This window comes from Mustela lutreola, chromosome 11 (genome assembly GCF_030435805.1).
Source record: "Mustela lutreola isolate mMusLut2 chromosome 11, mMusLut2.pri, whole genome shotgun sequence".
Taxonomy (NCBI): domain Eukaryota; kingdom Metazoa; phylum Chordata; class Mammalia; order Carnivora; family Mustelidae; genus Mustela; species Mustela lutreola.
In genome coordinates, this window is record NC_081300.1 from 82811283 (window position 1) to 82836121 (window position 24839).

Genomic DNA, 24839 nt, shown 5'->3' on the forward strand with positions numbered 1-24839 from the left:
TTTGTCCTGTGGGAAAACATGAACGGAGCCTCTGCTCCAGATTAATACAGGATCCGGGCCTTTCCATTGTCCCGTAAGGATATCCTTCCAAAGAACTAAGGGCTTGGGGGAAGAATCCATACGGGCTGAATGTCTTTCAGCTGCTGCTTGACCGTTTTTATCGAGCGTCAAAAAACTTAAAATAAATAGAATTGTATTTAGTTTGTCTTTAGGGGACCAGAACGTGTCCCCTTGATGAAGTTCTAGAACCTAGGTGAGGTTTGGTGGGCTGAGGTCCGGAGCCGATGACCAAGAAAGAATTCTTGAGACATCTTTGGTGCAAAATGGTGGTTTATTAAAGCACGGGGACAGGACCCGTGGGCAGGAAGAGCTGCTGCCCCGGGTTGTGAGGGATGGCAGGTTATGTACCCTGCTGTTGGGGGAAGGTGAGGGGAAGGGAGGTTTCAGTGGAGTTTTCATATGCTAAAGAGGGCCTACAAGGTGCCAGGATGTTCCAGGCCTGCCGGAGGCCTTGCCCTTGCTGCTGGATCAATGTTGTCTTTAGACCAGCCATTAACATTAAGATCGTTGGGAGACTTTTTGGTGGGGTGTCACAATCCTGCTATCAATCGTCTTTGTTAGTGAGATTTAGAACATTTGTAAGCCAAGGGAGACTCCTGTCTAGCAGGATTGTGAGCTCTGCAAGTTAACTATTTGCTTATTGTTCATGGCAGTCAGGGCTGCCTGAGGGATGCTACATTTATGGAGGGGAAAGGGTGAAGAGGGGGTGCAAGGCGCCAGCTCCTGCTTTGTCCTCAGCCAGCCTCCTGCTCCCTCATCACCCTATTCCCCCTTTTTGTTTTAAGAGTTTGTTTGATGGTTAAGTGGGCACGTTCCACGATGGCCTGTCCTTGAGGATTGTAGGGAATACCATGATTTAGGGTAATGTTTAGTTGAGTAAGAAAACTGTGAAATACTTGTGAGGTGTGTGCAGGTCCATTGTCTGTTTTTATTTGTCGAGGTTTACCCCAAGCGGCGAAGGCTTGAAGGCGTGGGAAATAACATCTTTGGATTTTTTCCCCAGCATGGATAGAGGCGAATATGACACCAGAACATGTGTCCATGGAAACATGCACATATTTTAGTTTACCAAATTCAGGGATGTGAGTAACATCCATTTGCCGTACATGGTTGGGTAACAGGCCTCGTGGGTTAACTCCTAAGGAGGGGGATGGCAAGAGGGTAACACAGTTTTTGCAAGAGACTACAATGTCCCTGGCTTGAGCTTTTGTTATGTTGAATTTAAGTCTGAGAGTAAGAGCATTAACATGAAATAGCTTGTGAAATTGTTTTGCTTGTTGAATATTTTCCATTAAAATGAAGATAAATTGCTCTTTGGTTTGAAAGACCCGCGGATCCCCTTACCCAAGAATCCAACACTGCCACTGGATGCAAACAGCAAGAGGTTTATTGTCGCGCAGGTACCGGCGGGTGGTCGGCAGCTCCAGCTAACCAAGCACACCGACCGGAGTGAAGCAGGGTCTTTTATAGGAAAGTACAAACGAGTTTTGGGTGGGGCGCAATTGATTGGTGGACAGTTTGAACTTTTGAAAAAGGCAAACTTGGAGTTTGCGGGTTGGCTCCAGGAACCCGCGCGCGCGAAGAGAGCGGCGGGGAGGGGGGGAGTGAGCCGCGCGAAAGGAGAGGTGGGGAATGGGAGCAAGAAGGGGGAAGGGAGGAGTGCCATTATGGCGTCTCTATTATTTCTATGAGCCACGCGGCTAGAGAAAGGTAAGAGAACAATTCACACAATTGATAACCTAACCTAATTTCATACCTAAAAGCCAGCGGTTTACAGAAAAGCAAACAAGCAGTTAGTTATCCTATCTATCTACTAGGGGAGGGGTCTATCTGGGAGAGGGGTCTTTCATTCCCCCCTTTTTCTTTATCATGGATAGAATCTTATATCCATTCGTCTTGTTCCTGCTCTAGGCTTGTCCGGGACTCTGACCGTTTTGAAAGTTGATATTGTTGTGTTAGTACCATAGTCTGAACTATGGAGAAGCGGTCTTTAGTGAATTGGACAAGCCTATTTATGATGCAAGGGCCAAATAGCAGAATTAGTGATAGGATAATAAGGGGCCCCATGAGGGCGGATATTAAGGTTGTGAACCATGGGGAACGGGTGAACCAATTTTCAAACCAGCCTTGTTGGGATTCAAAATCTCTTTTTCTCTGGGCTAATCTCTCTCTTAGCTTATCCATTGTTTCTCTGACCACCCCGGTATGGTCGGCATAGAAACAGCATTCTTCTTTTAAGGCTGCACATAATCCTCCTTCTTTCAGAAATAAAAGGTCTAGTCCTCTCCTATTCTGTAGTACAACCTCCGATAAGGAAGTCAAAGATTTTTCCAAGGCTGTGATTGATTTTTCTATGGCTTCTAAATCATCATTCATAGCAACCTGTAGCTGCATGAGTCGATTACCTTGAATTAAGGCGGAAGTCCCTGTTCCAATACCTGTTGCTATTCCCCCGATGCCCAATAGCAAGGCTATAGTCATGGATATAGGCTCCCTCCGGTATCGAGACATTTGCCCCTGCTCAAAGAAGTCAAGGACAAAACCCGAATTGTGGTAAGTTACCCTGGGCCAAAGTTGAACTAATATGCAATAGTCTGCAGTGACATTTAAAGTTTGGGCAGCAATACAAGGGGTCAAGCCGGTGCTACAAGCCCAATATGTCCCGTTAGGTGCTGCTAGATAATTACTACCAGGAGGGATATTCCGAATGGTGGTGTTACATAGTGCCTGATGGGAAGCGGGCACGGGGCCTAAGCATAGTCCCTGGCCAGATACTTCAGAAAGGGTGAGTTTATGCCCCTGGGAGTTGCAAGCAGGTGGGGGGCTTAAGTGGTTGGTGTAATTGGCGACGATGGCTATCCCCTCGTAATAGGGGGGGCTTGAAGCCAAACAGAGCCAACAGTCGGCAGTAAAATCAAGATTAGAATAATTAAGGGCCGTATAGGCTCCTAGAATTAAATTATAGAGTCAGTCCCCAGTCCCGGCTGATAGGGCCTCTGATTCAGGGGACGTTTGTACAGAGCTTCGGCTGGCCGAAGGCTTTGGGGGGCTTGCTGTAAGAGGGCGTCTGGTAGGCTGGTGGGGTCTGGCGGGCGCGGGGGGTTTAGAGTCTGGTAAAACTAAATTAGGTCCTACGGGGCGTATCTGGGGATCTTCTATTCTTAATTTTATTTTAAAAATAATGCCTCTATCCTCGCCAGCTAGAAACCAGCGTAGACCCCAGGTACGTCCAGAGGTCCAATCCAGAAATCGTTTTCCGGAGGAGGTGAATGTTATGTTTAAAGGGAGTGATAGTCCTGCACTCATTGGTCCCCCAGTACTAGTACCAGGACATATAGAGGCATAGAGGTCATCAGTTCCTCCCCCATCGGTCATCTGCAATGTTTTCTTGAACCCTCGTTTTACGGTTATTAGATCCCAGGATGAGGTAGGGTTCCAATAAGCGTCCCCAGTAGTTTCACAACCCCATGCAGCACAAAAATATTCTAAATATCCTCCACATTTGTAAGCTTGGGCACGACTCCTGCCATCTTTGGGGCAGACATAAAAATCATGGTGGGCTAATTGACAACGGGCATGTGGACAAGCACACCCAACGATGGTAGCCGTTGAACAGGGTGAATTGCTAATATTTAACTCGTGGGGACTTCTGTCTGGGATGTCCCAAGTTTCAAGGCCTGCTGCCAGCTGACAGAAGTCAGGAGTAAGATTAGGCCACCAGTTATTAGGTGCGTATAGGCCCGTTACGGACCAGACAACTTCTCCCGTCTGTGACCAAATTTGCCATGTCAATTGTTTGGGGACATGTGGACTATGGTCCCCGAAGGGGAGGAAGGAGTAAGCAAGGAGAAAGATTAGCGACGCATGAGTCTTATCTTTAGTGGATTTGGAGAGCGTTGGACGGTCCATCCCAGATCTTGAAGGGGTTCGGTTTGTTCTTCTGTATGTGCTGCTTTTACATGGGAGGCGTGAATCCAGGCTGCAATTCCGTCGACCTTTAGTGCTGTGGGTGTCGTCAGGAGCACGGTGTGGGGTCCTTTCCAGCGGGGCTCAAGGTTTGTGGCTCGATGTCTGCGAACCCAGACGGAGTCTCCTATTTTATAGGGATGTGGCTTTAGCGGGATGTCGAGTTTCTCTCCGTAGGCGGCTGCCAGGGGTTTCCAGACTTCCTGCTGCACCAACTGCAGAGCTTGCAGGTGGGCCTGTATAGAGGGGGAGGGGGCATGAGCGGAGATATCGGGGGCAAAGAATGTGACAGCGGGGGGTGGAGCACCATAAAGAATCTCAAAGGGAGTTAGGCCATGAGGCCCTGGGGTGTTCCTAGCCCGATAGAGCGCTAGAGGTAGGAGCGATACCCAATCTTTAGAGCCAGTTTCGAGCAGTAATTTGGTCAAAACCTCCTTGATGGTTCTATTCATCCTCTCTACCTGCCCTGAACTCTGGGGTCTATAAGCACAATGTAGTTTCCAATCAATCCCCAGCAGCTTGGCCACCGACTGACTTACCTGGGAGACAAAGGCAGGCCCGTTGTCGGACCCTAGCACCTCAGGCATACCATACCTTGGGAAGATTTCTTCTAACAGTTTCTTAGCAACCATGGTAGCTGTCTCCTTTTTGGTAGGAAAAGCTTCCGTCCATCCTGAAAAGGTGTCTAGAAATACTAAGAGATACTTATATCCATACATGCCGGGTTTAATCTCGGTAAAGTCAACTTCCCAGTGTGTGCCAGGTCGCCGTCCGCGTGCCCGAACACCTGGTCCAATAACAGTCTTTCCAAGATTGACTTGAGCGCAGGCTCTACAATTAGTAGCTGCTTGATGAAGAAGAAAATTTTGTTTGGGGAAATGGTTTTCTAAGTTGGCCCTTTCCATGAGGGTCTTCACTTTGCTTGCACTCAGATGGGTTAGCCGATGTAGGTGAGTTATTAGCTCCTTTGCCATTTTTATGGGCATTACGGCTTTCCCTTTATATTCCCATCGATTGAGGGCTGGATTGTAGTCAGCTCCCAGTTTTTGTACATAGTCCAAATCGGCCTCCTCATAATTCCAAGTGGTGGCATCATCTATGTCTTCTGTCTCAGTAAGTATTGTGACAGTTAGCAATTGGGGTCCCAGGGCTGCCTGTTTAGCCATCGTATCAGCCAGGCGGTTTCCCCTTGCCTCAGGGGTCTCCCCTTTCTGGTGGCCAGGACAGTGCATTATGCTCAGCTTTTTGGGAAGGAACAAGGCTTTTAATAAGGCTAATATCTCGGCTTTATTCTTGATTTCTTTTCCATCTGAGGTGAGCAGTCCCCTTCTTCTATAGATCTCTCCATGGACATGGGCAGTGGCAAAAGCATACCTGCTGTCGGTATAGACATTAAGGCTCTTACCTTCTGCCAGTTGGAGGGCCTGGGTCAAAGCTATCAGCTCCGCCCGTTGTGCTGATGTACCTTCTGGTAGCGCGCTGGCCCATACAAGCTGAGAGTCCGTCGTGATGGCCGCCCCTGCCCGTCGCTTTCCATCTTGTAGATAGCTGCTGCCATCCGTGTACCAGGTCAGGTCTGCATCCTTGATAGGCTGATCAGTCAGGTCGGGCCGTGTCCCTTGAGTCTCAGCAAGGATCTGGTGACAGTCATGTAATGGTGGCGTCTCTCCCGGAGTGGGCAGCAAGGTTGCAGGGTTAAGGGTCACTACAGGCCCAAACTGGATTCTGTCCGTGTCCAGGAGGAGGGACTGGTAATGGGTCAGGCGGGCGTTTGACAGCCAGCGGTCCGGTGGTTGTCTGATTAAAGACTCCACTGTGTGTGGAGCTAGTATGGTTAGGGGCTGTCCCAGTGTCAGTTTGGTGGCGTCTTTGATAAGGACTGCAATTGCCGCAATCATCTTTAGGCATGGTGGCCAGCCAGCCGCTACGGGGTCTAATTTCTTAGAGAGATAGGCAACGGGGCGTCTCCAAGGCCCGAGTCTTTGGGTCAAGACCCCTTTAGCGAAGCCTTGTTTTTCATCAACAAAGAGGTCAAAGGGCTTCGTTATGTCTGGCAGGCCCAATGCTGGAGATTTAAGAAGCGCTCGTTTGATATGATCAAACGCCTGTTGCCGTTGTTCAGTCCAAACAAAAGGGGTATCTTGTTTAGTCAATGGATATAAAGGGGCCGCTATCTCTGCGAATCCCGGGATCCATAGTCTACAAAAGCCTGCTGTTCCTAGGAACTCCCGCAATTGCCTATGGTTTTGAGGCGCAGGAATGTTAGAAATAGTTTCCTTCCTTGCAGCCGTTAGCCACCGTTGTCCATCATATAGTTCATAGCCCAGGTAGGTGACCCTATCCTGGCAAATCTGGGCCTTCTTGGCAGATGCCCTATACCCCAATTGGCCTAGGGTTACTAAGAGATCCCCAGTACCTGTTCGGCAGTCTTCCTCGTTGGTGGCTGCCAGCAGGATGTCATCGACGTATTGGAGCAGGATCAGGGAGGGGTGTCTTACCCGAAAGTCGGCCAAGTCCTGGTGAAGAGCCTCGTCGAACAGCGTTGGGCTGTTCTTGAACCCTTGCGGTAACCGAGTCCAGGTCAACTGACCTGATATACCCGAGTCAGGGTCCTTCCATTCAAAGGCAAAGAGAGGCTGGCTCTGCGGACTCAGTCTTAAACAGAAGAAAGCATCCTTGAGGTCTAAGACGGTGTACCAGGAATGGGTTGGAGGCAGGGTGCTAAGTAAGTTGTAAGGGTTGGGCACCGTAGGGTGGATGTCTTCTACCCTCTTATTGACTTCCCTGAGGTCCTGGACTGGCCGGTAATCATTGGTGCCGGGTTTCTTGACGGGCAACAGAGGGGTGTTCCAAGGAGACCGGCATGGGGTCAAAATACCCTGGTCTAATAACCGCCGTATGTGTGGCTTGATGCCCTGATGGGCCTCGTTGGACATGGGGTACTGTTTAACACTGACAGGAATGGCGGTTGCTTTTAACTGTATGTGAATGGGGGGCTGATGGATAGCTAATCCCATTCCTCCTGTTTCTGCCCAGGCATCCGGGTAAGATGTGAGCCAGGACTTTATGTCCCTCTGAGGTTGAGAGGGCTTCTCGTGCAGTCTATATTCTTCTTCCAATTGTAGGGTGAGGACATGTAGAGGAGTCCCATTAGGGCCGGTTACAGTGGCCCCTTGTGGTTCAAAATGGATCTGGGCTTTGAGTTTGGTTAATAGGTCTCTACCCAGAAGTGGGTATGGGCAATCGGGGACATGAAGAAATGAATGAGAAACTTTACCTGAGGCCAGGTGTACTTTCCTGTTCGTAGTCCAGCGATATTGCTTTCCTCCTGTGGCTCCTTGAACCCAGGCCATCCGGTTGCTGAGTGGCCCCGGGTTCTTGGTCAAAACGGAGTGTTGAGCCCCTGTATCTACTAAGAAGGTGATTGGTTGCCCCCCAACGGTTAGGGTTACCCGGGGTTCAGGGGGGGGCTCCTGACCCTGACGCCCCTAATCTTCATCTAAAGCCATAAGTGTTGTGACTTGCTTAGCGTTCTTCTTCCTCGGGCAGTTCTTGGCCCAATGTCCTCTCTCCTTGCAATAGGCACATTGGTCCCGTTCTATCCGGAGCCTCCTTATGTCTCCCTCCCTCTCTGACTTCCCCATCTCTAAGCCCTGACTGCCTTGCACTACGGCGGCCAAGATTTTACTAAGTTCCTTGTTTCGTTTACGCTCTCGCTTTTCTTCCTTTTCCTCAGCTTCCTTCTTTAGTTTTTCCTCTTTTTCCTCCTGCAACTTCCTAAGTCGTTCCTCTTTTTCCTCCTGAGTTTCTCTTTTATTAAAAATCTTTTCTGCCTCCTTTAATAAATCCTGCAAGGAGAAATCTTGGAGGTTCTCCAAACGCTGTAACTTGTTCCTAATATCTGGAGCCGACTGCCAGATGAATGTCATGGAGACATTTCCTCTTTGTTCGTCACTATCTGGGTCAAAAGGCGTATACCTACGATAGGCTTCCTTAAGCCTTTCAAGGAAGGCAGTTGGGGATTCCTCCTTTCCTTGAGTTACCTGTCTTACCTGGGCCAAATTAGTGGGGCGTCGCCCAGCATTATGGAGGCCTGCTATGAGTAACTGGCGGTAAAGACGTAGGTGGGTCCTACCTGCAGGTGTATTGAAGTCCCAGTCAGGGCGAGTCAGGGGGAAGGCTTCATTGATCACGTTAGGAAGTTGTGTGGGCCTTCCGTCATCCCCCGGGACATTCTTTCTGGCTTCTAGAAAGACTTTTTGTCTCTCCTCTGTAGTGAGAAGAGCCTGCAAGAGCTGCTGGCAATCGTCCCAAGTAGGCTGATGTGTGACTAAGATAGATTCAATTAAGGCGGTTAGGGCCACAGGATCCTGTGAGAAGGAGGGGTTATGAGACTTCCAATTATATAAGTCAGATGCAGAGAAGGGCCAATATTGGAGGCTCCCTGGTTCCCTTCCTTGGCGCAAGGGAAGGAGCTTAGAAGTCTCCCCTTGTTCTGGTCTCTGCCGGCCTCTAACTCTGCCAGCAATTGGAGATGTATGATCTGATTCCCCCATGGGGCCGGATGTCGGCCTAGGAGGATGATAAGGTGGAGGGTCCTCGGTTAGGAGGTCTATTAAAGGGGATTCCTCGGGAGGGAGGACCTGCCTAGGGCGTCGCAAAGAGGAATCGTTGTTGAACGAGGGAGGGTCAGTAGGGACTACAGGATATAGGTAGGAAGAGGTGGGGGGTTTCGAGGGATCGGTAGGAGTCAGTGTGGGGTGGGGAGTCGACGCCGGTGGAGCAGAGGGAACTGGGTGAGAGGTAGGGTTTAAGGGAAGAGGGAGAGCAGAGGGAGAGCTAGAAGGGACAAAAGGAGAGACCCACGCAGGGGGCTCTTCGACTAGGCTCTCCCACATTAAAATGTAAGGTGCTTGATCTGGATGGCCTTGAGGTCCTTGATCGCAGATTCGCTCCTTGACCTGCAAGATAACATTGATGTTAAAGGTTCCTCCTGCAGGCCATCCGACCTTGAAGGTGGGCCATTCGGAAGTGCAGAGAGTATGCCATTTACTCCTTTTGATCTCTACGGATAAGTTGTCGGCTCGGGCCCGAACATCTTTCCAGTGGCCCAGAGTGAGGCTCAGAGGGGTTGTGAGAGTCTGCCCCATTTTAGACTCAAAGAAGACACCAAGGACAATGAACAGTACGCACAGAACGATCAACAAAAAGGTCGCTACGCGGTTTCGGTAGGCTACCGAAAGCAAGATTTCCACCGGCCCAGAGGAGCCTCGAGATCTCCCTGTGGTGGACAGATTCCGTCCAGGGCCGAGGGATCCCTCTGGAACGGACAGACGGATATAACCCTCGGACAGATGAGGGGCTCCAAAAAATCGAGCCCCTCGACACCCTGGAGCGTCCCCCAGGGTTGGCAGGGGAGAAGTTCGAGCTCGTCAGCTCCTTCTCAAGCTGCCTACAGATACAGTCCAACAACGCACGCTGTTGTGCAAACACTATACCGCTACCCGCAGTATAGGTCAGACAGAGGCCTCACAAGACTAGAGACAGACAAGAACACGGGAACACGAGACAGGAGACAAGGGTAGTGTTTCCCTTCCCAGTACGATGTTGCCGACAAGGGGAGGGGGATCTTTCAGGCGCTGTCCTGCTCGCGTCCCTCGCGGGAGCTTAGGAACGTCTTGGCTAAGGTCTATCCGTATAAGCCCCGGACCAGGCTACTCCAAGGAGTAGATGACCGTTGTGCCGTATGACGTTTCGCGAGAATCAGGGTGCAGCCCACTCGGACTCCGTAGCCGAAGCCGTGGAGCCGCACGAACACATGCATACAATCAGGCACTCTCCAGACTCACACGGGTTAGACACCCTCCCAGAATATACCGACAGGAAACAAAAACAAAAAAAAAACACACAGTTCTGAATGCTGGCCAGCTTACCTCCCGGTGGGAGTCAGTTGGATCCGTGGGCAAGAGTCCGAGGATCTCGGTGGAACCTCCAAATGAAAGACCCGCGGATCCCCTTACCCAAGAATCCAACACTGCCACTGGATGCAAACAGCAAGAGGTTTATTGTCGCGCAGGTACCGGCGGGTGGTCGGCAGCTCCAGCTAACCGAGCACACCGACCGGAGTGAAGCAGGGTCTTTTATAGGAAAGTACAAACGAGTTTTGGGTGGGGCGCAATTGATTGGTGGACAGTTTGAACTTTTGAAAAAGGCAAACTTGGAGTTTGCGGGTTGGCTCCAGGAACCCGCGCGCGCGAAGAGAGCGGCGGGGAGGGGGGGAGTGAGCCGCGCGAAAGGAGAGGTGGGGAATGGGAGCAAGAAGGGGGAAGGGAGGAGTGCCATTATGGCGTCTCTATTATTTCTATGAGCCACGCGGCTAGAGAAAGGTAAGAGAACAATTCACACAATTGATAACCTAACCTAATTTCATACCTAAAAGCCAGCGGTTTACAGAAAAGCAAACAAGCAGTTAGTTATCCTATCTATCTACTAGGGGAGGGGTCTATCTGGGAGAGGGGTCTTTCAGGTTAACATGTCTGCAGTGCGATTGCCTTCCATCAAGGGCCGGGGAGAGCTGTATGTGCCCTGATATGCCCTATGTAAAAGGGTACCTTTCTGTCCCATATAATCCTTCCATGGTAATGTAGCAGCACTACACATAGGACTTTGGGCAACCCCTAGGCCTCTAAGGGTTTGATCAGCCCTTTGTAGGGGCCAATCTTTTGGCCAATCAACTTCATTAATGATACTACGATCAGCCCCGGTATTCAGAAGGCCCATAAATTTTTTTATTTCTGATCCACAGAGAATAAAGAGGTCTAGCCTCCATTCCAAGTGTTAGACATGCGAGGGGCAGGCCAGTAGAGCCAAAACCCCTCTGTCCACGGGATTTTTCTGTGTTGGGGAATAGTTTATGACAGCTTGGTAACACTATAATTTGTGCTATTTTATCACCTGGACTGATAACTGTAATGCCACGAGGGGAAGACACTAATATTTTGACTATTCCTGTATAATCAGCATCAATTACTCAAGGGTGTACTATTAATCCAGCAAGGGCTGTGGAGCTATGCCCTAATAATAGGCCTACAGTGTTCACAGGCAGTGGGCCCTTAAAATCCGATTCCACCACCTCGGTTCCCATCTCGGGGGTTAGTACAAGTCTGGTGGTGGCACGGATGTCCAATCCGGCGCTTCCTTTTGTAGCACGCCTTGGCTCGTCGGCGGGTAATGCGTGCGGGCTACCTATTGAAGCACCCCATACATTTGAGGGCCCTGGGGTGATGGGCCCCATTTCCCGTTTTTTGAATTCCTTGGGGGTAGTGGATTACCTTGAATATCTTTTACTGAGCGACATCCATTCGCCCAGTGTGTAGCCTTGCCACACCTAGGACATATGCCAGGTTGCTTTACTGTTGGGGGACCCTTGCTGTCAGGACATTCTCGCCTAAAGTGCCCCTGAGCTCCACATTTGTAGCATTCCCCAGAATTTCCTTTAGCGCCCTTATGTTGGGGTAGCTGAATGCCCTGAAGGCCTTGAGTAATGGCTGAAGCAAGTACTTGTCCTTGAATAACACTGTCATTAATATCCCTGCATACCTTAATGTATGTGCTTAAATCTTTAGCCTTCCATGGCCTAAGGGCCTCTTTACACCATTTATTGGCTTGCTCATAGGCCAGTTGTTTAATTAGAGGCATGGCTGTGTCAACATCCCCAAATACTCTCCCAGCTGTTTGCATCAATCTTGCAACAAAATCAGCATATGCTTCATTTGGTCCTTGTATCACCTTAGATAGTTGACCCTGCAAGTCCCCACTGCCCTGGAGGGTTTTCCATGCTTTGGTAGCAGCAGCCGCAATCTGCATGTATACGGCAGGGTTGTATTGCAGTTGGTCATGTTTACCAGTGTATGGCCCCATGCCCATAAGCATATCCAGATTCCATTGTGGATTGCCTGCTACGGCATTACGCCGTGCAACATCCTGGGAATGCTCTTGCCATGCTGTCTTCCAGACCAAATATTGCCCTCCAGAGAGGGCTGCCCTTGCTAAATTCCCCCAGTCTTCGGGGAATAAATTCATGCCTGCTATGGACTCCACTAGAGAAATAGTAAATGCTGCCTGAGGGCCATACTGCATGACCGCTTCCTTTAATTGTTTAACTAATTTAAGTTCCAAGGGCTGGTGATACCGTTGATGATTTTGGTCCTCTAGAACTGGGACCGTTGATGATTTTGGTCCTCTAGAACTGGGAAAATCGAGCTGCTATTGGCCCCCCTCCATGCAGGTCTTCTAATCCTCATTAGCAGAGGGATGACATTTACCTCCCCCGCCAGGGGATTGTAAGGAGGCGGAGCACTAGGGGTCACTGCTGAACAGGGAGGGTCTGGTTTTAATTTGAACTTCCACTCTAGCTCCTCCCCCGACATTTCTTCTTCCCCTTCGCTAGAACTACTCTTTTCCGAAGCAAGAGATGAGCGTTCTTCTTTCACTTCCTCGAGTGCCTCAGCGCCCTCCTGAATAACTGAATCACATTTCCGCTTATATCCTCCCAGGCACGCTCTGACTAGAGTCCATATAACTAAAGTTCCCAGCGGCAATGGTTTACTTTTATCCCTCTTCTTAAAATGCTCACCTAACTGGTCCCATTGGGGGATATTTAGCAAGCCCTCATCCAGAAACCAAGGCGCCACTGTCTCAACTGTATTCAAGAATGTCCTAGCAGTTTTCGTTTTTAATGGAGTGCCATTGGCCTTTAGAAGGTCCTTTAGGGAACCCTCTAACCTCGACTTTGACAGTCCAGATCCCATAATTAGAATCCCAACCTAATGGCTGTTCCGTGTATACTCACTGCTTAATCCCGGCTCTAAGGCCGCCCCGCTTCTTATTGCGGACTTGTTAAATCTGGGCTCTAAGGCCGCCCTGCTTCTTATTGCAGTCTTGTACAAGATTCCCACCACTTTGATCGTGGTCCCTTCCCCGCTTACCTGCGGACTTCTCCCTTGCAAGGTTTTTCTATTTTTCTTAATATTTCCAGGGTCTCAGCACCATTTGTCGCCCTCAGCCCGCAAGGACGACAATGAGCCTGGTATGGTGTTAATGCTTCATTTCCGTTTATTTAATCATCTCCTTAGCTTATATACAGCAGGGTGACCAATAAGGGGTCAAGCAAGGGGAGAGCCAATGAGAGTCCTGTTACTATGCTGATTAAATTTGATACAGCCAATAACTATGTCCTCCTTTAGGCGGGCTTCACCAGAAAGTTCATTGTATACTTGCAGCATGTTTTGCTAGCAGTGAGCCAAGCACCTTCTTGTAATGGCGGGGACTTTCACGGCCAAAGGCAGTCCCCGACAGCCAGGCCCTGGCTAACCAGGAACTGTCATTCTGCACAGAGTGCCTCCCTGGGTGACACACACTGCACAGGCTCAATACTTTGTTTGCCTACTTTGGGGAGGCAGTTTGAGCCCAGGGCGCGAACCCCTTGCCCAGGAAAGCAAGGCCCAAGAGGCATGAATCTCCCGCACCTCTTCTCCCCTGACGCGAGAGAGCAAACGCCCAAAGCTTTGCTCGGGAAGCAGCAGCAAAGTGTGGTTCGCGCCAAGCCGAAAAGCTCTGCGAAAGCTCTGCATTCGCTGGGAAATCAGAGTCGGTTCTGGGGGCTGTTGCTGCTGCTTGCCTGAGCGTTGTCTGGGCAGCGCAGATGGAGAAACCCGCATAGAGTGCACCCTCTTTGCCCGGATGTCCCGTCTGCCCGAGAGAGAAGCATGGTCGCGCCTGTGGTAAGAGCCTTAAGGAAAGGGACACGCCTGTCACCCTCGCTCTCCAGGAGCTTGTGTGGGGAAGGCGCAGCAAGCTGTCCCGGCAGAAGAGAGGAGCCGTAGGCATTGCTGTCGGAAACCTGACTCGAAGCAAGAGAGCATGCCCTCTGAGGAACAGCGGGCAGGTGGCAAGGAAAGTGTCACCCGCAGCGTGTGTGGAGAGACAGAAGCCTGGCTACTAAGGAGACACGAGGGGACGACTAGGGCAGGGGCGCATGCTCCCCTTTGAGAAAGAAATCTGGGCAGAAGCCAGGCCTGTCCTGGGGCTCTGGGCACAAGGGCACAGCAGCTCATTGGGCACTTGTCCCTAGGGCAGACTTCAGGTTGCCACCAGAAGCCCGACCCTGAACTCCAGAAACTGCTCGCTGTTGCGACAGGCAGTCAGCTACCATCTTCCTCCAGGATGTGGCAAAGCAGTCAGCTACCATCTTCCACCAGGATGTGGCAGCGTTTGCGATGGAAGTGGCGTCTGGGGAAGGAGCGGAGACAGTTCCACACAAGCTAGCCATCCAAGGGCAAGGGCGGTGTGCAGTGCTGCTGTTGCCTCTCCTCTCGTCTGGGGAAGACACAGGCATGCTCCCAAGTCCACCTGAATGCCAGAGGACAAAGCCAGGCCCTGGCTACGCCGGGAGATGTCATTCTGCACAGAGTGCCTCCCTGGGTGACACACACTGCTGCAGGGTCTAGGCTTTGTCTGCCTACTTCGAAGAGGCAGTTTGAACCCAGGGTGCGAACCTCCTTCCCAGGAAAGCATGGCCCAAGAGGCATGAATCTCCCGCACCTCTTCTCCCCTGACGCGAGAGAGCAAACGCCCAAAGCTTTGCTCGGGAAGCAGCAGCAAAGTGTGGTTCGCGCCAAGCCGAAAAGCTCTGCGAAAGCTCTGCATTCGCTGGGAAATCAGAGTCGGTTCTGGGGGCTGTTGCTGCTGCTTGCCTGAGCGTTGTCTGGGCAGCGCAGATGGAGAAACCCGCATAGAGTGCACCCTCTTTGCCCGGATATCCCGTCTGCCCGAGAGAGAAGCATGGTCGCGCCTGTGGTAAGAGCCTTAAGGAAAGGGACACGCCTGTCCCCCCGCTCTCCCGCAGCTGATCTGGGGAAGGCACAACAAGCTGTCCTGGGAGAAGAGAGGAGACGTTGGCATTGCTGTCGGAAACCTGACGCGAAGCATGAGAGCATGCCCTCTGAGGAACAGCGGCGGGTGGCAAGGAAAGTGTCAACTGCTCCCTGTGCGGAGAGACAGAAGCCTGGCTGCTTAGGAGATACGAGGGGACGACTAGGGCTGGGGCACGTGCTCCACTTTGAGAAAGGAGTCTCAGCAGAAACCAGGCCTGTCCTGGGGCTCTGGGCACAAGGGGACAGCAGCTCATTGGGCACCTGTCCCTAGGGCAGACTTTGGGTTGTCACAAGAAGCCCGATCTTGAACTCGCAGAAACGGCTCCCAGGCGCAATGGGCAGTCAGCTACCATCTTCCTCCAGGATGTGGCAGGGTTTGTGGTGGCAGTGCTCTCTGTGGAAGGAGTGGGGACAGTTCCACACATGCTAGCCATCCAAGGGCTCGGGCGGTGTGCAGTGCTGCTGTTTCTTCTCCTCTTGTCTGGGGATGACACAGGCATGCTCTCGAGACTGTCCGAATGCCATAGAAAAAACCCAGGTCCTAGCTAAGCCAGGGTGACATTCTGCACAGTGTGCCTCCCTGGTCGACACACGCTGCTGCAGGGTCAAGCTGAGTCTGCTTATTTTGGAGAGGCAGTGTGAACCCAGGTCACGAACCTGGTGCCTGGGAAATCAATGCCCAAGAGGCACCAACTCTCCCGCAGCTCTTCTTTCCTGACGCGAGAGAGTGAACGACCAAAGCTTTGTTGGGGAAGCTGCAGTAAAGTGAGGATTGTGCCAAGCCGAAAACCTCTGCGAAAGCACAGCATTCATTGGGAAATCAGAGTGAGTTCTGCGGGCAGCTGCTCCTGCTTGCCTGAGCCTAGTCTGAGCAGTGCGGTGGGAAAAACCTGAATAGAGCGAAAGTCTCTTTGCCTGGACATCCTTTCTGCCAGAGAGAGAAGCATGGTCGTCCCTGTGGTAAGAGCTTTAAGAAAAGGGACACGCCTGTCACCGCTCTCTCCAGGAGCATGTCTGGGGAAGGCGTAGCACGCTGCCCTGAGAGAAGGGAGGAGCCGTTGGCATTGTTGTGGGAAAACTGACCCGAAGCAGGGGAGCCTGTCGTCTGAGGAACAGGTGGCCGGTGGCAAGAAAAGTGTCACCGGCTCCCTGTGCGGAGAGACAGAAGCCTGGCTTCTAAGGAGACACGAGGGGACGACTAGGGCAGGGGCGCGTGCTCCACTTTGAGAAAGGAGTCTGGGCAGAAGGCAGGCCTGTCCTGGGCCTCTGGTCCCAAGGGAACAGCAGCTCCTTGGCCACCTGTCCCTAGGGCAGGCTTCGGGTTGCCACCAGGTGCGCAACCCTGAACTCCCAGAAACTCTTCCCTGGAGCAATGGTCAGTCATCTACCGCCTACCTCCAGGATGTGGCAGCCTTTGAGGATGCAGTGGTATCTGGGGAAGGAGCGGGGACAGTTCCCCACACCTCCCCATGCCAGGGGGCTGGCGGTGTGCAATGCTGCTGTTGTCTCTCCTCTCGTCTGGGGAAGGCACAGGCATGCTCCCAAGTTCGCCTGAATGCCAGAGGAAAAAGCCAGGCCCTGGCTAAGCCGTGAGATGACAGTCAGCACAGAGTGCCTCCCTAGGCGACACACGCTGCTGATGGGTCAAGGCTGTGTCTACTGACTTCGGAGAGGCAGTGTGAACCCAGGGCGCAAACCTGGTGCCTGGGAAAGCAAGGCCCAAGAGGTACCAACTCTCCCACAACTCTTCTTCCCTGACACGAAAGAGCCAACGCCCAAAGCCTTGTTGAAAAAGCAGCAGCAAAGTGCAGTTTGCGCTAAGCCGAAAACCTCTGCGAAAGCTCAGCATTTGCTGGGAAATTTGAGTCTGTTCTGTGGGCTGCTGCTTCTGCTTGCCAGAGCCTAGTCTGGGCAGCACGGTGGGAAAAACCCGCATAGAGCGAAACCCTTTTGCCCAGACATCCCCTCTGCCTGATAGAGAAGCATGGTCGCGCCTGTGGTAAGAGCCCTGAGAAAAGGGACACACCTGTCACCACTCTCTCCACGAGCATGTCTGGGGAAGGCACAGCACGCCGCCCTAAGAGAAGTGAGGAGCCATTGGCATTGCTGTCGGAAACCTGACGTGAAGCACGAGAACCTGCCCTTTGAGGAACAGTGGGCCGGTGGCAAGAAAAGTGTCACCCGCTCCCTGTGAGACAGACGCCTGGCTGCTAAGGAGACACAAGGGGATGACTAGGTCAGGAGCACGTGCTCCACTTTGAGAAAGGAGTCTGGGCAGAAACAGGCCTGTCCTTGCATACCCGGCTCACAAAGAAGACAGGACGGCTACACTGGTCTTCAGGCAAACCTCTCTGGGGGCGCTTTAGCAGGGAAGCATGCCTTGATGTTTTGGCAGAAGCACAGAGCCACTGCCAAGGGAGGGCTTCAGCAGAACACCTTTGCACAGCACGCCCCACTCCGTCCTGTGAAGAGAGAAGCGGTGGTGACACCTAGAAACACAGAGCAAGGCGCCAATCCCTAACCACGTTTAACGAGCTTCACCGAGGATGCCCTGTCATGACCCGAGCGGAAGGCAGCGGCTTAACCCACTGAGCCACCCAGGCGCCCCGCACGGGCGAACTTCTGACAGCAGCTTGGCTTGCCTCAACCCGATGCACGCCCACCCGTCAGTCTGCCCCATGAGAACAAGTGTTAAGAGAGCACCGTGCTGCTAGGACAGGACGTCGACGCCGGCTTTCAGGCAAACCTCTCTGGCGGCGCCCTAAGGATTGAGCCCTGCCCTAAACGGGTGGTGGACACGCAGAACCTGTGCCACGGGCTTGCTTCGGGACGACGCATTGGCCCAGCAAGCCCCACTCCATCCTGTGAGGAGATAAGCGGTGGTGACACTTAGAAGCCCAGAGCAAGTGCCAACCCCTCACCCCTTTAACCAGGTTCACGGAGGGGGTCCTGTCAGCTTCGGGGCCCCCTAAAGCCCAAAGCCTTTCTCTCAGAAGTGGACGCAAGTGCACAAACCCTGATGGCTTGGGTCTCCACCACAGGGCCCTTGGGTTGTGCCCGCGAGTTGGTGCAGAAGCATAAAGAATGTTCCCGACCATTGGTTTGTAGGACATGCAAGAAGATGGCCCTTCACTCAGCCTCACAGAAGCCTCGCACAAGGGCATCAAAACCGGCTCTAGCTGCTACCATGTCCGCGGGACCCTTGCAGTACACATTGCAGGTCTGAGTGCGGGGGAGTACTTCTGACAGCAGCCCCGCTTATCTCAGCCTGACCATCATCATCGTTGGGCCCCTGGAGCAAGCATTAGGAAAGCACTGTGCTGCATACCTGTCTCAGGCAGAGGACAGGTCGTTGACACCCTCCTTCAGGCACATATCCTTGGATGCAGCCTGTGCAGGGAGATCTGCCCGAAATGGGGGAGAGCACAGGGCTGGCGTGGAGGAGGTGTGGAAGCACAAAGCAAGTTCCAGGAGAGTACATCAGGATGTTGCAGTTACCCTGCCTGCCACACTCAATCCCATGAAGAGAGAAGCAGTTGTGACACCCAGAAGCACAGAGCAAGGCTCGAACCCCTCACCTCCCTGAAGGAGCTTCATGGAGGGGACCCAGTCAGCTCCGGTTTCCCCTAAAGTCAAAATGACTTCTCTCAGATGCTGGCGATCATACACACACCCTGAGGGCTTTGGCTTCCAACCCAGGGAACTGTGGGAGCCGCCAGCACCTCTGGTATGATAGCGTGTTTCATGGAGACAGAGTTGTTTCACACAGGGGCTTGGAAGCCAAACGAGCCAGCGGGGCCCTGAATTCAAAGCAACACCGTTCTCCAGGAAAAGTCTCCTCCCCCAGTGTCCGCGAAGAGAGAAGCTGGATGTGCGAGGAAGCAGCCCCTTCCTGACGGGGGAGCGCCCAGGCTGAGCGCCCTGCCCTTGCCAGCTCAGCACCTGGCGTTGTACACGGGGAAGCGGTTTGCTAACTCAGAGTGTGTGTGAACGCCTAAGATAAAGTCCCTCTGCCTCCCTGTGAGAAAGAAGTCAGTGTGTGATGCCAACACCGTCCCTGCACTCGTGGCTCCATGGAGAAGAATGCCTTCTCAAAGCTGAGCTTGGACAACGAGAGAGAGAACCACAACCTTACCTCCAAGAAACAATCCTGAAGCCGAGCTGTCTTTCACGTGCGGGCCTCTCTTGCGAAGAGAGAAAGATTCATGCGCCAGTGTGTTGGTGCGGAATCCTGAGGAAGGTACCCTGCCCTCGCATCGGGGGCCATCAGAGTAGGCGCCCTTTCACTCAGCTAGGCCAGAAAGGAACAACGGAGGGGCACGTCTGCAGCTCCCGTGTTACCCGTCTTTCACGGAGACAGCACGGTTTCCACCCAGCCTCCGGGAAGTGCAACGAGCGTGCTGTGGCCTGAAGCTTAAGAAACAACTCTCCAGGGGCAAAACCTCCTCACACAAAGACTTTCCAGGAAGAAGGAAGAGTCCCTCTGCCAGGAAGTGGCGCGCGTCCCCACGCAGGAGAGACAGGGCTCAAGGGCCAGCCGCGCTTAAGTCACCGTCTGGCGTCCTGAAGGGGGAAGCCATTTCCGTGGGTACGTGTGGGAACACTTGCAGAAATGGCTAGCTGCTGCCCTTTAAGGAAAGAAGTCTATTAGGAAGGCGACCACTGTCCCCTGATGCGCGACTTCAAGGAGAAAAAGCTTCACAAACCTTGGCCAGGAAGCCTAAGCCGTGTGCCACGCCCGCAACTACCAGAAACAAGGCCTCTAAACGGGAAGACTTTCACGAGGTAGGCTCTTCCCTGAGGAGAGAAAGATTCACCACCCGTGTGCAGTGCGTGAAGCGGAAGGAAGGTGGCAGGTGCTCGGCTCAGAGGATCTCCGAGAAGGCGCCCACCTGAACTTGGGCCTCAGAGCAACCCAGCATGCTGACAGGGCTCTGTTGGCTGAGCTCTGCCAGGCCGGCGCCCTAAGCGGGAGCCCATGCACCAGGACCCACAGCACAACGCAGACTCCAGTTCTGAGTCCACCAAGAGCACTTCCGAGAAGCCCCGCTCTCAGTCTGACCGGAGCAGTAGGCCCTGGCCCTGCCTGAGCAGGTGTGAGGAGAGTGCGTGGCGGGTGCGTTTCTCGCGGAGAGCCCACAGACGCGAGGCTCTCCTTTGGAAGAACATCCTTGGGGCTCCTGAGCAGAGAGGCCTTGCAAAAAGAGTGTATGGCAGCGCCAGACAAGTGTCCCAGGCCTAAGGGAATGTTGAGTACAAACATTTGTGGCCACTTTTCTGTCATCAGTAAATCGCTTTTCTCCTAGAATGAAATTAAAAAGAATCAAATTTAAGTGGTGATTGCTGCTATGGTAGAGTGGGAGGAGAACCCTTTAACAGAGATCCCTTCTGGATCAATCTCACTCCAGAACCGAGTCACCTTGGAGGGAGTGGGAGACCGGAGAAAACTCTCATAGAGGACACATCCAATCTTGAAACTTTTTTTATTTAAATTTCAGGGTTCCACAAAAAACAAATATGAGAGAGCAAGTCTGGGTAATGAAGTATTTTCCTAATACAGCAATATTTTGGAGGCCAACTCAATTCAAACACAGTGTCTGTACCTAGAGACACTGCGTACACTCGGGCTTTCTGGTCTCGGAGCTGTGGGAAGGACTAGAATTTCCATACCCACACTGGAGAGAGGACCAAGTCTTTCTATTCCTTAACCAGACTACTCTACGAGATGCTGCACTGAATTTGCCCACTGACTGATTCTACCCCTCACTGGCAGCTGTGGTTCTGAGTGGCAGCCAGGTAGGACCAGTTTTCCAAGTTGGAGGCTCTCGGGAGTTGAGTCTGGCAATGTCTGCAGAAACCTGTTGTGTCCCCCCTACATCAGTTACAAATTTTCTGTAATCACATTACACACAGTAAAAGGAAATCGAAATTGTAATTGGAAAAATGGTATCCCTTCCACATGTGTTTACATCAATAAGAATTGTTCTAAAGATCTCAATAAGATTATTTAACTTCTTCTTCCTTCTTCTAGGTTCAGAATCCAGTGTGCCTTTTACCCTCAGAGCACATCTCAATTCAGAGGAGCTGAACTCCAGGTGCTCGATGGCCACGGGTGGTCGGTGGCTACAGTATTGGACACCCATGATCTGGTTCAATTCACCAGCTCAGGTCAAGGCTGAATGACCAACTGAGCTTTTTATTCTCATTAGAATCTCAAATATCAGAAGTTTGTGGCCAAAATTCACTTATCTTTATATTGTGTGTCATTTCCTAGTGGAGGGATGACGTGTAGTAGCTACATAACATGTCTATGCAAGCAAAGAAGATTAAGAATCCAAGCACTCAAGTTCATTTGGGTCATTAGGAAACTCCAGTCTACATGTTTTTCTGCAGAGAGTGGGTCTGGCTGAACATTTTAAAGAAGGAAGTAGATGCCTGGGTTATCTTAGGAAACCCATGTACCTAAAATGTGCTTATGTCTGTGGCCACAAGTGTTCCAATTCAGGGCAGAAGGAGCCCCGTGGGGAAGATTTGTTATGTTTGTTCTGCTCTGTGGTCCCTCAGAAGAGTGGGATCAAGACAAGTGTTCAGCTGAGGGAGCTCGTGTCCAAGATTAGGGACCTGGAGCCCTGACAGGAATTACTCTCCACTTTAACTCAGGATGTGAAGTTCCAGAGTGAGGCCACTGAACTGTCCTGGGTTCTGTGACACACATCCAGGGACAAGAGGAAGGAATTGGCCCCTGCAAAGTGAGATGGTAAAACATAGAGTCCAGTCAAACCATACCATGCAGAAACATTCCTGTGGGCAAGGAAAGCTTTACCCTGCCCCAGCGGAAGGCAGGCAAGCTCCTCTCTATGCAAACTCCCACTGGGGAAATTAATGTAAGTAACTGCAGGAGAAAAAGGCCAAAACCCACCCTCTAGGGTCTGTGAAGAGAAGGAGAAGGATAGAGGGAGGAGGAGGAAGTGTTTCTTTTACAGAAAACTCCCTGGCCAAGGACACAAGCCTTGGAATACAGATGTGACTTAGTGTCATCAAACAAAGAAAATATGTAACTTGAGAAGCAGTCAAAGCAGGTGTACTGGGACTGGCAGAAGGAAAAAGTTGCTAGAGCTGATGGTTTTAAAATGTTAACAGAACTAAATTTCACCCTGTCTCAGGACACAAGAGCATAAACAGGATTCTGTTTGAGGAAAACAAAAAAATCAACCTTAATCAACAACAGAAGAGGCAAACGGTCCAGGAGAAGACCCTTGCTTCTCTGCTCAAAATGTAGCTGAAAAATACACATTTTGCACTATATTTTAAATATATAACTTTTTTGGAAGCCAGTCCACCGTCATCATCTGACACTCCACTTCTGACAGACTTTTAACATTTTCAAGATGTAATCTCCAGGCCCAAGTAATAAAATAAATGGTTTTTAGACTTTAGAACATGAAGGCTCTAAGGGGATTCCGGTTTGATGACATTGAGCACTGAGATGAACTGCCCCAGTCAGAGGGAGGAGGCAAGAGCGCAGACAGTTGTGTTGGCTGACCTGACAGGACAACAACTGAGACAGCCATCCCCTTTGCTAAGATAACTGGAGTACTTCTTCAACTCGGGTTTCTCTGGATCCACCATGTGTCAGGATCTTTCGGGCTGAAAATCACAGCCACCCAACCCAACAAACAAGCTAAAGCAAAAAAATGAGATCAATTGGCTTAGTGACTGCATGACTGCTCATGAATTCTGCGTGACTGAAGAAAATAATAGCCCAGGAGTCCCGGGCTAGGTGCTCAGTGTCATCAGACTTCCACCATTTCCATCACCATCATCATCGCAGATCTCTTCTCTTCCGTGTTGACTTCATCACCACCACAGAGACCCAAAATGGCTTTTAACAGATCAGGCAAAAGAAAAAAAAGTTTGAGTAGAATCCCCATTGGTCTATCTCTGAATCACATGCTCCAGGTTCCGAACCAATCACTGTAGCCAGAGGAATGGCTGATGCTGATTGGTCACATCTGGGTCATATGTTAACTGGTGGAGCTCGGGAATATTTATTACCTTATAAACCTGGAAGGGTGGGTGATTCCCCACCGGTCTCTTGCTGTAATTGGGAAGAGAGGACTAAATCCTGGGCAGGCAAAAACTGAATTCACCAAGGGATGTCCAGTCCTTCTTGAACATCTCCAGTGATTCTCCTGATATTCGCTTCCTGCTCAGAATTTCTCCCATATGTTTTCCAGTTACCCTTGGTAATTTCCTCAACTCTCCTGAGGTCAGGGTTCTGTGGCTTTAGGCTGAATCACTTCAAACATGGACATGACCCTCTTCTTCTGTTGCCCAAGATGCCCCTATTATGCATTAATGTGCATAATCTCTTCCATAGTCTGAATGTGTGTGTCCCCTTAAATCCATATATTGCAATTTTAACCCCCAATATTATGGTGTTAGGGGGTGGGGCCTTGGGAGGTGACTAAGTTATGATGGTGGAGCCCTCACAAATGGTATAATGAAAGAGATCCCACAGGGGCACCTGGTGGCTCAGGCAATGAAAAAGCTGACTCTTGATTTCATTTCAGGTCATGATCTCCCCAGTCCTTGCCAGCAAGCCTGTGTCTGGCTCCATGCTTTGTATGCAATCACCTTAAGGATACACTCTCTCTCTCAATCTCTCTCTCTCAAATAAATAAATAAATATATTTTTTTAAAATAGAGAAAGGGCACCTGGGTTGCTCAGTCCATAAGCATCTGCCTTTTGCTCAGGTCATGATCCCAGAGTCCTAGGATTGAGCCCTACATTGGGCTCCCTGCTTGACTGAGCCTCTACTTCACTCTTTCCCTGTGCCCGGCTCGTGCTTTCTTTTAAAAAAAAAAAAAAATAGTAAGTAGAACCTTTTCAAAATTGAATTAAATTTTTAAAAAGAGAGATCCTACAGAGTCCCTTGCATTATGACAAAGCAAGAAGACACCAGCTAAGAACAACGAAGGGGGCTCTCCCCAGAAAATGACTATGATGCCTGATAACACTCCATCTGGTCTTAAGGCATAACTTGCTTCAAGTGAACACTTTCCTTACTTGCTAACCTAATGCTCTTGACAGAACTAATGGCCTTGCTTTGAGATTTGCAGGCTGCTCCCCTTAAGGAATGAAGAACCAGAGCTTTCCCAGGCCACAGAGGCCAGCAAGTCTGTTTGAAGCCAGCTCAGCTTTCTGATCAGCCTATTTTTTCTCTTTTAAGTCACACAAATGACTTTACTGACCTCCTTTGTGGAGCTGTAAATTTTGCCCTCTTTTGCAGAAAGAAGAGAGGACTCCTGCACATCACAGAACAAGAATCAGATCTCCCTGTACAATTCCAGACCACCAAGGCAACATTTGTAGCTGGCACAGAGTCTGCACATGATGAAGAAACACTGCAGGCCACTGCACCCCCTTTGCTGATGAATGGCCCTAAATTCCTTTAAAAACTCCTGGGCCAGGTAGAAACCTCAGAGTTGGCTTTTGGACAGGAGCCCACCTTCTCCACAGGTTGCCAGTCTCCTGAATGAAATTCAAATTCCTTTTCAATAGAAACTCATCTCTTCCATGATGATCTTTCAGGTGACAGGCAGCCAGACTTGGGTTCAGTAACAATGCTGACTTGATCTTAGACTTTTCAGCCTCTGGAACTGTGAGCGATCATTTTTTTTTGTTTGTTTGTTTGCAAACTATCTAGTCTATGGTATTTTGCTATAGCAGCCCAAGTGGACTAAAGATTTGGACAGTGAGTGGGTTTGGAATTAGAGCACATCACAGAAAACCAGAGAACCCCAAAGACCAGATAGCACTGACTGTCCATCTTGTGATGCCAGATGGCTGGGATCAGTTTCCTCCCAAGCCAGCTA

The 24839-nt window shown here is 51.0% G+C and overlaps 1 protein-coding gene across 1 annotated transcript; it reads right to left on the reverse strand.

The window, feature by feature from the left end:
• Positions 1–3786: 3786 nt before the first annotated feature.
• LOC131811455 (uncharacterized) lies at positions 3787–10300 on the reverse strand. The gene is given in 2 exon segments (XM_059140040.1): positions 3787–8987; positions 9960–10300. A coding segment is annotated over 1 exon segment (5010 nt). The 5' UTR covers positions 8925–8987; positions 9960–10300; the 3' UTR covers positions 3787–3914.
• Positions 10301–24839: the final 14539 nt, after the last annotated feature.